Source organism: Triturus cristatus, chromosome 1_2 (genome assembly GCF_964204655.1).
Source record: "Triturus cristatus chromosome 1_2, aTriCri1.1, whole genome shotgun sequence".
NCBI lineage: Eukaryota > Metazoa > Chordata > Amphibia > Caudata > Salamandridae > Triturus > Triturus cristatus.
In genome coordinates this window covers 885468640-885481213 of record NC_140580.1, presented here as the reverse complement: position 1 = coordinate 885481213, position 12574 = coordinate 885468640, and the positions used below count along the sequence as shown (strand labels likewise).

The 12574-nt window shown below is 44.3% G+C and overlaps 1 protein-coding gene across 20 annotated transcripts in view; it reads right to left on the bottom strand.

The window, feature by feature from the left end:
- The window catches only part of LOC146868219 (cyclin-dependent kinase 11B-like), a 459040-nt gene extending 456241 nt beyond the window's left edge, over positions 1-2799 (bottom strand). For 7 of the 20 annotated variants that reach the window (XM_085609437.1, XM_085609442.1, XM_085609479.1 and 4 more), the window contains exon 1: positions 2044-2060. In XM_085609437.1, the coding sequence (XP_085465563.1) occupies positions 2044-2046 (3 nt within the window). In that variant the 5' untranslated portion in view covers positions 2047-2060. Of the gene's footprint in view, positions 1-2043; positions 2061-2674 lie in introns of those variants that run through there. The other 13 variants (XM_085609447.1, XM_085609482.1, XM_085609460.1 and 10 more) reach the window with 5 other exon arrangements.
- Positions 2800-12574: the final 9775 nt, after the last annotated feature.

The window sequence follows — 12574 nt, the reverse complement described above, 5'->3', positions numbered from 1 at the left end:
GCAGGAGAGAGTGACTGGACAGAACTGTGGAAGGGCGGGTTACGGAGACTCCCTAGAGCAAAACAGTAGTGTTGCTGTGAATTTGCCGCTGCCCATTCCCACGGCTGCCTAGTCTTGATTTCTCCACATTGGTCATTCTTCCACCACCCTTCTTGTCCTATGTGTTTACCTCATACTTGTAGGTTTTTTCCATCCCTGCTGTCTCTCCCTCACACTATTTCCCTTTCCCTATCTCCTTTCACCACTTTATATCTCGCTTCTGCTCTGGTCCAGTCAGTGCCAGTGCTCACTACTTGCAAACACCGGCACAAATTAAGCACCAAGTGTAATAAGAGCAGGGGTGCGATGGGGTACTTTTACAGTGGGGTGGGAGAGCTCGTCCTTATCTACAGGTTTCCTTTGTTGCCCGGAACTCTCTGTGTGGGTGGCTCTGTGTGTGTGGGTGGCTTTGTGGGTGGCTCTGTGTGTGGGTGCAAATGCAATAGGTCTCGCATTTGAGAGAGATTAAAGCTATTGACGTTGTAAATAAAAATGCAGTTTTTTTAAATGTTTTAAAAACAAAAACAAACAAAAATAATGTCATGAGCAATGCCAATAGCTCTAACTTTAACAATGCCGAGACCATTGCATTGTAAATGCTTGTTTGTTGTTGTAAGTATGGGGGGACTTTTTAGCTCTGCATAAACATAACTGTGCTCCAAGTCTCAAACTGCCCTTTTTAAAAGCACTGCAGGTTATCTAACATGCACACTATATCATCTAGCGGCATCGATTAAATAGCCAGGCACATCTACAACAAAGGCAACACAATCATCGCCTTTATTGCTTTTGGATAATGAGGTCAGGTGTGTGGCGGGGGGGGGGGGGGTAATAAATGCACACACACTCCAGTCAGGCACAATGTAACGAGGAAATAAACTTCAACCAACAGCAGCAATGAAGCACCCTTCGAAGGAGGTGAGGGAAGAGAGAACAAAACAAGCAATAACACCCGAAGTTGGTAGGGGGCAGGGAGGAGATGGAAGCAAGGACGCGGGGGCAGATGACAACTATGGGAGGGTAATAGGTGCAATCAGCAGGTAATCAATGAAGCGGAAGCAACAAAAAAGCATTATAGAGGGAATAGAAGGCAGAGGGGAGAAAGAGTACCACATTCATGTCGTGAGCGGCAGATGTGCATGGATTAAGTTTAATCAATCTGTGCTTAGTCCCAGCTCCACAGAAATGCCCCGACATAAATTTTCGCCTGCACTGTCCAAATAATAAGCCTGTAAATAAGAGTGACCCTGAGGTGCACAAATTGTAAGCATGGGTGGGCTCCAATTCCTTTTCTGTATAAAATAGTGTTTCACAAGCGAAACGCATGCGCTAGCACATGCTCTCACAGGCTCGACCATAAAAATAAGAACAGCATGTACATTGCCCAACCAGTAAACAAATCAACAGGTATCTAGAGGCGTAAACGGTACTTAGAAGGCTGCTGCTGGCACTACAAATACATAACAGAATAAACAGCTTTGCGTGTACTACATCAATATATTACACCAATCAGTGCAAATGGTTGTTTAGCAGCTTGAATAGATCCCTCACCATTTACACCATGATGTGCCACCTTTTGTCTAATAAGAGCTACTCCCGTTCAATGAAAATCACTGCAACCTACTATTATTATTAGTGCTTTAACAGTGACTAAATCAGACAAGGATGCATTTGTGCCCTCCATAGTAAAGATTACCAGCAGGAATCACTTCAGTGCATCAAGAAGGTTGCCAGCAGTAATGTAAAAACAGCTTTGTCAATTTGTTTTGCCTATTTGTAGGTAATACATGCTAGCCACAGCTTCAGTGCCCAAGACACAAAAGCAATTATATTAGTAACACGACTCCCCACACATTTATCACCTAAAAAATCGTCATAAACTATAGTTTGAAAACTCAGCCATTTTTCTACAACGGTCAGCTGAAGAGTTCTGAAAATACACACATTTATGTCTTAGAACACAAAATTGTCATAAAACGTTAATTCATCCAAGCAAAAGGTTACCATTTAGAAGGATGGGATGCTCACGGGAGAGCTACTGGCAGATAGAGAGGTATCAGTAGCTCACGAGGTACTGGTTGAAGCCCAGTTGCACATTTTCACTCGGGTTACAGCTATGCTGCCACAGTCTTCCTTTACACAGAAAGATTTTATTCGAAATCTCCCTTCGGCCAATGACATGGGAAATATGCAACGCTTTTTTTGAAAAGGGACACTATTAATAAATAACCACTTGGAAGTGGCCAAAGAGCCTCGTTTTTCTGTTTCAGCCAGAGTGACTGACGGAAAACTGAGTTTTGCAGTACCTATGATGAGGTACCACCTACCATCCCTTGCACTTTGCACCAGTGTGCCTGAGAGTCCTCCCGTGAAGGGTTAAAGTATGGCGAGTGAGAACAGTCTATCTACTCTATGGGCTGAGATGACTCAAGATTTTTCTCTCGCTGAAACCCCCAGCGTTCCCCCCTCCGGAAAAAGAGCTATAGCTGAGGATGGATGAGGCCTCTAACGTTTTCCTTTCGTACTCCACATCCGTTCAGGGACAGGTCGCTCACACCCTCACACCATAGTCACGGTTTCTCCGGTCCGTTCTTCCCATATGTCCCATTCCCTGAACCATGGCCCCGATACTTACCGCGTATAGAGCACTTCGGCAGCCCCGGGACAGAGAGGAAAGTCGCCGGGCGCCTGAATAGCGCGTCACACATTCCGACTTCCGGCGCAACGACTACACAACTGTTCAGAGAAAACGGGTTCGTCACTTCCGGATTGCTAGGGAAATGAGATTTCGGCGAAGTTTGCTCCTCACTTCCGGTTGAAACCGCGAGGCATCTAAGCGAATGAATATACCTCAATGCAAAATATGATTTAGCGTTCCGGTTATTGCCGGTAGCTGATGAGCGCACCACGTTTATGTTTCATAAAAGACTCAACAAACACCTAGACATACTAAAAGGATGTTGTGAAGATGCGCAGCATTCTCTTAATAAAGGTCAGGCAGTGAAGTTTGATACTCACGTGTACACAGTGAAAGTTAACAATTTTTCTCCTTTTTGTTATTCTTTAACTAACAGGATTTAAAAATGTTTTTAACTACAGCCATCTATGAAAAACACACCTTCTGTAACAACTGAATTGCTGGTGTCAAAGTCACACAGTGCAGCATTTGTCATCTTTTACCAATATAGGAATAAAGAAAACACGGTAAAATAGATACTTGTATGCTTACATGACATATCAAAATGGTCTACGTCTCACAAACACACTTTTCAATCACACAAATACTCATCTTCAAAGTTTCCCATGTCCATATCTGCTAAGCAGCTATAGGTCAGTTTTTCCTTTGAATTCTGGGACCTGGAGCTGCATTTTTATAAGGGAATAAACAATTTCACAAGTCCCAGAATTCTAGGATAAAACATGGACTAAAGCAGCCACTCACAACCGGACGTGGAAACTTGGCAGTGCAGCATAGTGTGCTTTTAGGGATTTTTTCCCTCCACAGCTATCAATCAGGGTTTTTTTAAGCACGCTACTCACCCGTCGAAGAGCCAGGTCTTGAGGGTCTTCCTGAAGATGTGCAGGATTGGGGCGCCTCTGATGTTGATCGGCAGTTGGTTCCAGGTCTTGGCTGCGATGTAGGAAAAAGTTATTCTGCTGGAGCGGGTAATTCAAAAAATTTGTATACCCTCCCCATTTAGCATGTTTATGCTAATTAAATTAATTACTCAATTATAATCAAACTAATGGATTGAAGTGGAAATTATTAATCAACCTTATTAATGACTGAAATACACGTGGGATTGCTTTGCATGACTTAATTAATTTGTAAACTAAATTATGTACGCATACTAATGGTAGACAATTAGAATATTGCATGATATATGTTGCTTTTGTGATGTATTTGTGATTTGTGCTTTATTCAGTAAGTATAAATCGCTTGAGTGTTGCTTATTGCTAGATAAATACATACACATATGGGTATTCGCGAGGGAATAACATTTTATTAGTTATTTTTATGTATTAATTGCGTTTTGTGTTTCTTTTGCTTAAGTTGACCATTTGGGCCTGCCACAAAATGGCTGCCTCCGGTATCTAATTTGACCGTCGACGCTACACGAGGTTTGGGGTGAAGTGCGCCTGCGCTAACCCCAGATACAGTGGCCTCGTCATGACCCTAATCAGACTGTACCCACCAAGGTCGCCCTGGGAAGCAAGCCAGCTTTTCAGAAAGAACAATAAGACGCCTCTTAAAACCGGAACAAGCAAAACTGATAATCTAAGAGACATTATTTTGTGAGAACCCTGTCAGACGATTTTTGATTGTCCAATCAGAGGAGCTGAAAACCCATACTTGTTACATTTTGTCAATGATTTTTACTATAAATTATGGTAGAATAGAGAGGTTGGTGCGGGTTCGTTTTTGGCTTTTCTCGATTTCCTGACGTTATGCTGACGGAGAGGACGGTGACGCTGCAGGACAGCTGTTTCCCTGAATCTTTGACGGACTGAATTAATGCCCAAACTCGTGATGAACTGAAATTACTAAATTTGATGGGCATAGATTTGCGAGACTACCAGATTTGACTTAGAGGACGACAATTAGCCAGAATAGGTAAATATGATTGGCGACTTGATTAAATGAATGATTTAATTTGCATTAATTAGATAAAGATTGAATTAATCAACTACAGAAAGAGTTGGGTTGTTTATTCATTGAAAATGTATTAATTTAAATGTAAATTAGAGAATTGGAAGTCAACCTAAACCTGCAACTAACTGATCCAATCCCGATTTATGAGAGGAATACTAAAAGTGAAGTTCAGGGCCTAAGGAGTATCAGAAGGTTGCGTAGATTTGTTGCTCATTAGGGTAAAAAGGTAATTCCTTTCATGTCAACGTTTGGAAGATAATTGCCTCCAGAGGAACACAGATTGATGGTGAGTGAATGTTGGTGTTATGGGCCCCACCAGCGAATGTATGGATAGTGTATGTTTGTGAGATTTTTGGTCTGTGACGGAGGGAGAGATTTTGTACTCCACGCAGAAGCAGTTTTTCTGGTAGCAGAATGATGGTTGTTATTGTTTTGGTTTGGTGATTATTGCTTGTACATTGCTTATTGGTTATTGATTGGTATTGATTTATGTACTAACACTCTATGTTGAGTTGCGTTGAGTTATATGTTGTTTGCACGGCTTCTGGGATGTAGGAAGTTGGAAGTTTGTAACGGTTCCGTAGTAGAGCAGAGGTAAGCGCTGCTCTCGGGAAAGACAGAATTGTTGTTGCCCTGTAGGTACACAAGGAAAACGTGTAACGATTGAAGTTGCACGACGCATTGTCTGGGTTCGATTCGGTGACATCGCCGTGTGTTGCCATTAGAGACATTTTCTGTGTGAGAGAAGTGTGTATGATAGCGAAGGTTACCTGTGAAATTTTGGTCTTAGGTACCAGGAGTCCAAATGGCATTCCGATAACGCTTATCACTGGAAAGGTAATCAGTATTCTCTGAGCTTGTTAGAAGGACAAAGCAGAGGTAAGCGCTACATTGTTAACGCATGTCATAATTCTGTAGTAGGACAGACTGTTCGCTGTTCTCGGGAAAGACGGGATTCTGTATGAATGTACTACATTTTCTAGTGTGAAAGTGCGTGAATGAAGTAGCATTTGGGTTGATTGCGAAACTCTGGGTTTATTTCTCAGGAGCATTGGGTCTCCAACTAAGGTGCCGATTACGATCCTGTAAAAAAAATTCCCCGTACGACTCGTATCCGGTCTTTTTACCGTGCGAATCGTACAAGTGCCGTACAAACTGCCAACTACGATTCGCATGGGAAAAAGTCCATACGAATCGCATTGGGAATAATTCCCCACACGTCCCCGGGTCGGAAAATGTGCTCGACACGTCTCCGGACGAATCACCGTACAAATGTGAAAAGTGAAGTCCGACCGCGGAAGTACGATCCATTCCGTGCGTCCGATGTTACAACCGGATGGGAAAAGCACCGTCCGCACCGAACTCCCATAGCAACCATGGAGACATGTGCCCGCATACGCGCCCAACACTCCCCCCAGCCCCCGCATGTACCCGCCCAACCACCCCCCAGCCCTCCTATGTACGAGTCGAACCCCCACCCGTGTATGTACACCCGTGTATGTACGAGACGTACCCCCACCCGTGAATGTACACCCGTGTATGTGCACCCGTGTATGTACGAGACGTACTCCCACCCGTGTATGTACGAGACGTACCTCCACCCGTGAATGTACACCCGTGTATGTACACCCGTGTATGTACACCCGTGTATGTATGAGACGTACCCCCACCCGTGTATGTACACCCCAGTACGTACGGCCCGTACCCCCACCCGCGTATGTATGGAGCGTACCCCCACCCCAACAATGTACGTACGGACCAAACACCACCCCCGTATGCATGGAGCGTACCCCCCACCCCAACAGTGTACGTACGGACCGTACCCCCACCCCCGTATGCATGGAGCGTACCCCCACCCCAACCGTGTATGTACGGCCCGTACCCTCACCCGCGAATGCATGGAGCGTACCCCCACCCCAACCGTGTATGTACGGCCCGTACCCTCACCCGCGTATGTATGAAGCGTACCCCCACCCCAACAGTGTACGTACGGACCGTACCCCCACCCGCGTATGCATGGAGCGTACCACCACCCCAACAGTGTACGTACGGACCGTAACACCACCCCCGTATGCATGGAGCGTACCCCCACCCCATCCGTGTATGTACGGCCCGTACCCTCACCCGCGAATGTATGGAGCGTACCCACACCCCAACCGTGTATGTACGGCCCGTACCCTCACCCGCGAATGTATGGAGCGTACCCCCACCCCAACCGTGTATGTACACCCGTGTACGTACGAGTCGAACCCCCACCCGTGTATGTACACCCGTGTACGTACGAGTCGAACCCCCACCCAGTCACAGCTCGGGGTTATGATCATGAATGCTTAGAAAAAGCAGAGAGAAAAGTCAAAAAGCTTGACAGAAAACAAACACTAAAGAGTAATGAACACAAAAGAGATGGTAAAAAGAAAGGCATGGAATCAGAGAAGAATGTACTATTTATTACACAGTACAATCAACACAGCAACCATGTTTACAATGTATTGAGGAAGAACTGGTCTTTGCTAAATCTAGATACAAGTCTCTCTAATATTGTGTCAAGCAAACCGAAGGTTGTCTATCGAAAAGGTTTCACTATGAAACGGAAGCTTTGTCCCAGTTATGTAAAAGCAAAGGATACAGACAAAACTCTGGTCACATGGTTACCCAGTAAACCAAATGGCTTTTTTGTGTGCGGCAATTGTTCAGTTTGCAAAATAGGTAAGAATAGAACCAGTGAATTCTCATATAACACAAACAAAACATACAAAATCATGTCATTTATTAATTGTAATACGACCCACGCCATTTACATTCTAGGCTGTGCTTGTGGCAAGATCTATGTGGGAAGTAGTATACGTTGCCTGAAGGTAAGGGTACAAGAACACCTGCGTGCAATAAAGAACATGGATGAAAGATACCCAGTTGCGATGCACATAAAAAATGACCATCCAGAAAATAAAAACGTCTGGTTTCATGCAATAGAGCATGTGATTGCAGGTGAAAGAGGGGGGAATAGGGAACTTCTCCTCAGACAGAAAGAGGCAAAATGGATCTGTGTCCTGAGGACCATGCATCAGGGACTGAATGTTAATTCAGAAATGCATTATTTTCTGTAGGCATGCAACATGACTCTGGTAACATGATGTTTTGCCATAAGAATGTAGATGGCTAAAAACACCTCTGGATATGTTTTCACAATACCAACTGAAATGTGGGGATATGTCATAAAATATGTCCTTAGGGTGATGCTAGGGCAATACATAAAATTCAAACCAACATAGAGAAATCCTACCCTGATTGGATTTGGAAGCATACGGAATCACAAGTGATATGGATTAAAAATGGTTAAATTGCCATGTGATATCAGTATGACTATATTTCTGAAGAAATACCTGTAAAGAGATCTTTATAGTATGCTCTTTGCCATAAACTTGGGTCCCGGAATATCAGGGATTGTGTCACTGAATGTTATACCTTCGCAATCTAACCCATTATTTGCATTTTGAGTATCGATTTATATATGGCACCGTGTGCCGAATATATATTAGAAATTGACCTGTTAGATTGGAAATGATTGTCGAAAGTTGATAGGCCATCGAAGATGGCAGTCTCGTTTATCCATTCGCTGTTCACCATGGTGCATATTGGATAATACGGTTTTACATCGTCAAAAAGAATAGATATGTAATTCATGGAAATCATGGCAAACATAGTAATATTAGATGACAGTAGTATTTAGAGACTGTCGTTTATCTGGCAAGACATCAACATTATGATGGGAAACCAAATTTCCAACGTAAACCATCATTAAATATAGTGGAGACTTACCAAATGAAACCCGTTCAATATGGCGGATACATTTCACACGAAACGTGAACATTTGCGCATGCGTGAACCTTGAACTTCAGCTTTTTAAACCCGTGACTAGCCGCACTCGTCTTGCGTGTGCACTATGATGATGGAGTACCGGCTCCCACAGGACTAGACGTACGGTAAGAAAATTAAAAACTGCCCTCATTAGCTTAGTATACATGTATGTGGCTACCTCCCTCTAGACAGCAATAGACGTACGGGAAGAAAATTAAAAACTGCCTTCATTAGCTCAGTATACATGTATGTGGCTACCTCCCTCTAGACAGCATTAGAGCAAGAAACCATCCTTTTGTAATGGTGACAACCACTAGATATTTAGACTTCTAGGCTTTATTTATACGAATAAGCCTTTCTAAGATGGCGGATACCGTTGACCTGATATATATTGGATAGCGCTTGTGCCAATTCTGAGATTTAGCGTTTCAAACAGGTGTTCCATGCAACGCGTCCTGTGTATAAGGAATAAGGATGGAGTGACAGCTCAGAATATACTTCTCTCATGGTAGATTAGGGTGAAAATCTTCTCTTACCTTGTAACTATGTATTATGTAACTCTGTGGGCTAATTCTAGCGTATGACGACATTAATAGTTACTGGGCATTTAGAACCATGTACCTAGAGATCATAAAGTATGATATGTACATACGTGATTGGGGTTGTCGAGTTATGACAAAAATGAACGGAGACTGATCAAACGCACGGTCAAACGTACGGTAAAATGCGAGTAAAAAGCAGTCAAATATGGCGGCTATCATTGACATAACATTAATTTGGTCAGCGAGGTCGATGACTTGTTGAACGCGCGCATCCTAATAAGCACTGCTAGAGAATTACAACTCTTTGAGGTCCATCAACTCTGTGCCTCTTTTGAATTGGGCAATAATAGAGTCATTAATAGCCGCGCCTACGGATTATTTGGGACTAATGAGGGAAGTCAGCTAATTCGGCTGCACATGCTTATATTGATCTGGAGTTAGGCAACTTGTTACTACCCGTATACGGTCATACTCAGTCTTTGTTTGTATAACATATATAAAGGAGTTTTGTTTTTACCTTTGCTTTTTAGATCCAGAAAATAGCGATGACCTAAAAGCTACTAAAAGACACATCCCCCCACATATAGGATATATAGGATATTCATCATTTCTAAAACGGATTTAACAATACCACCGAACAGGTCTCAAGGTATGGAACTAGTTCAATGATATTAGAATGTGTTATAAAAGACATTACGGCTGACGCGATATGATCACTTTTTTAAGGACTGGAAATATGAGATTTGGAAGTTGTGTTGATCTGGGTGTATGCATATCATTACTGATGCATTGATATACAATTGAATGTCTGTAATATGACTGCTGACACCATGTAATTACTGTAATATATACATATCTCTAGAAAGAAAAGCGAGGTAAAACCAACGTACTGAAAATCATTTAAACACTGATAAGGAAATCAACTGCTGAGGTATTGAAATTATATTTGAATTTGTATATAAATATTAAATGAAGAAAAAAATACTTGATGATGAATGAGGCTATCTCGTAGCTAGGGACAAAAGGAATGCAATATAGGACTTTTTTATTTTTACATAAGCAAGCTGCGTGAGCATTTATTTCTATTGAATAATAGCAAGAAATCAAGTGTGTGATGTGTCAACATGGCTCTTTTAACTATCTTTTGACAGTACTCTATGAGTTTCCCATACTGTCTAAATTTCTGTACTGACACACTGACTACTTCTGTTAGTACTGTTCTGAAGGACTATGTGCCTGGGGAATTAGATTAATGAAACTTTGGAAATGTAAAAATTGGCATTGAATCAATACATTTGCATTTGTCAATCTGTCTGTTTTTTATAAAAAATATTTTAAAAAAAGTTTTAAAAAAAGAGAGAAAAATAAGCTTTTATTATAAATAGTTTTTTAACAATAGTTATTATTTATGTTGTAGCCCTGAAGAAGTCCTTAAACAGGACGAAACGCGTTGGCTACTAGAAGAAAGGATATGAAAATAAAGAACAATCTTAAAACAAACAAATTGGATGGACTTGTATTTTGCGTATGAGTGCGGATCAAAATCCTTTATATCCCCCACCCGTGTATGTACACCCGTGTATGTACGAGACGTACCCCCACCCGTGAATGTACACCCGTGTATGTACACCCGTGTATGTACACCCGTGTATGTACGAGCCGTGTATGTACACCCGTGTATGTACGAGACGTACCCCCACCCGTGTATGTACGAGACGTACCCCCACCCATGTATGTACACCCGTGTATGTACACCCGTGTATGTACGAGCCGTGTATGTACACCCGTGTATGTACGAGACGTACCCCCACCCGTGTATGTACATCCCCGTACGTACGGCCCATACCCCCACCCACGTACGTATGGAGCGTACCCCCACCCCAACCGTGTATGTACAATACCATCCCTGGGAGGAGAGGGTGATGGCCATACTGCCGGTGGTGGCAGTGGACGGAGTAGAAGGACTCCGAGAGCCGGGTGAGTACACAAACAACTCACCTCACATGGGGGAACGTCATCCACAACCAAACTCACAATCATGCACGCAACCACCCCAAGCTATCGCATGACTCAACCACACTCCATGAACACGCACATGCCACTAGCGCCACCATGCCCCATGCACCCAGCTGGACAATGCCAAGTCACAGGCCACAGAAAACACCAACACAAGACACGGTAAGCCGGATGGCGGGAGTGTGGGCCCCAAAAACCACAAAGTGCAACTCAGAAGCAGACAACAATGCCCTCCGCCCATATGGCCTAGGTCACAGCCAGACAAACAGTGTGTCCCCACACAGGAAAGACTTGCCAGCAAATGGCGGACGCCTTGCATTAAGACATGGGGGTGAAGGCACGTTTTTGCACATGACAGCAGCTAATGAACAGCCAACACTGTGAAAGAGTGGCAGCACACACCACCACAGCAGCAGCGCAGACACAGACACTACACCCAATGGGTGCCTGGAGATCAGAAACAAACTCACACGAACAAGCCAAGGGCCATTCAAAGATCTGCAAAAAGTGTGTGCCTAGGAAGCTGGGCTGAGGTGACAGAGGGTGACACACAGAGGGAGGGAGAGGGGGAGAGAGAGGGAGGGAGACACGGGGAGACGGACAGAGGGAGGAGGCTGACACAGGGAGGGAGGGAGAGGGGGACAGAGAGGGAGTGAGAAAGGGAGACACAGGGAGACCAATTCAGCCTTGGGTGGTGTGGGAATGTCTGCTCGTCAGCAGGTGGACTGCGTGCATGTAGACAAGGGTGGCCAGTGCCTGAATCCCCCTCTCTTCTCCATGGCAAAACACTGGGCCATGTCTCAACCTGTGCACGAGCACAACAACAGCTACCTGCATTATATAAGTGTGTGGAACAACTCCATGTGCCCACGTACAGTGCAACACGGAAGGCGCCAATGCATGGCTCGCCACACCTGCTCACTCCACTGCTGACTGCAGTCACAATTGACGCAGCAAGTAAGACTGTGTCACACATAGGTAAAGTCTCAAAAGCTGTGGCCAAGGGACATACCCATGCACAAGTGCACTGTGAGTGGAATGCAAGACATATCCAAATACCCAGAGGAAATGTGCCAACTTAGAAACTAATGAAACATGGATGTTGCATGGAACAAAAATAACATTGTCTCTCTCACACACAGGTCAACGTCGTGGATCACCCCCCAACACTGGGGGGGAAGACTTACAGGACCCGGCTCTGCGGGATGACGATCCCCCCGGCAGCGACGACCCTCACCACTCTGTGGACGACCCCGACCAACCTGGCCCTTCTGGTGTCCAACCACCTGCAGCACCTGCGTCAGGTACAACTGGGCCAACCACCACCCCCACTCCTGCCACATCCCAGGAGACACCCAGGATCCCTGCCCCACCACCACAATGCAGCCAGGCTGACCATGAGGGACACGGTGTACCGGGCACCCAGGAGGAGGCAGGCGACAACGCTAATGCCACCCCTCAGGGGTCC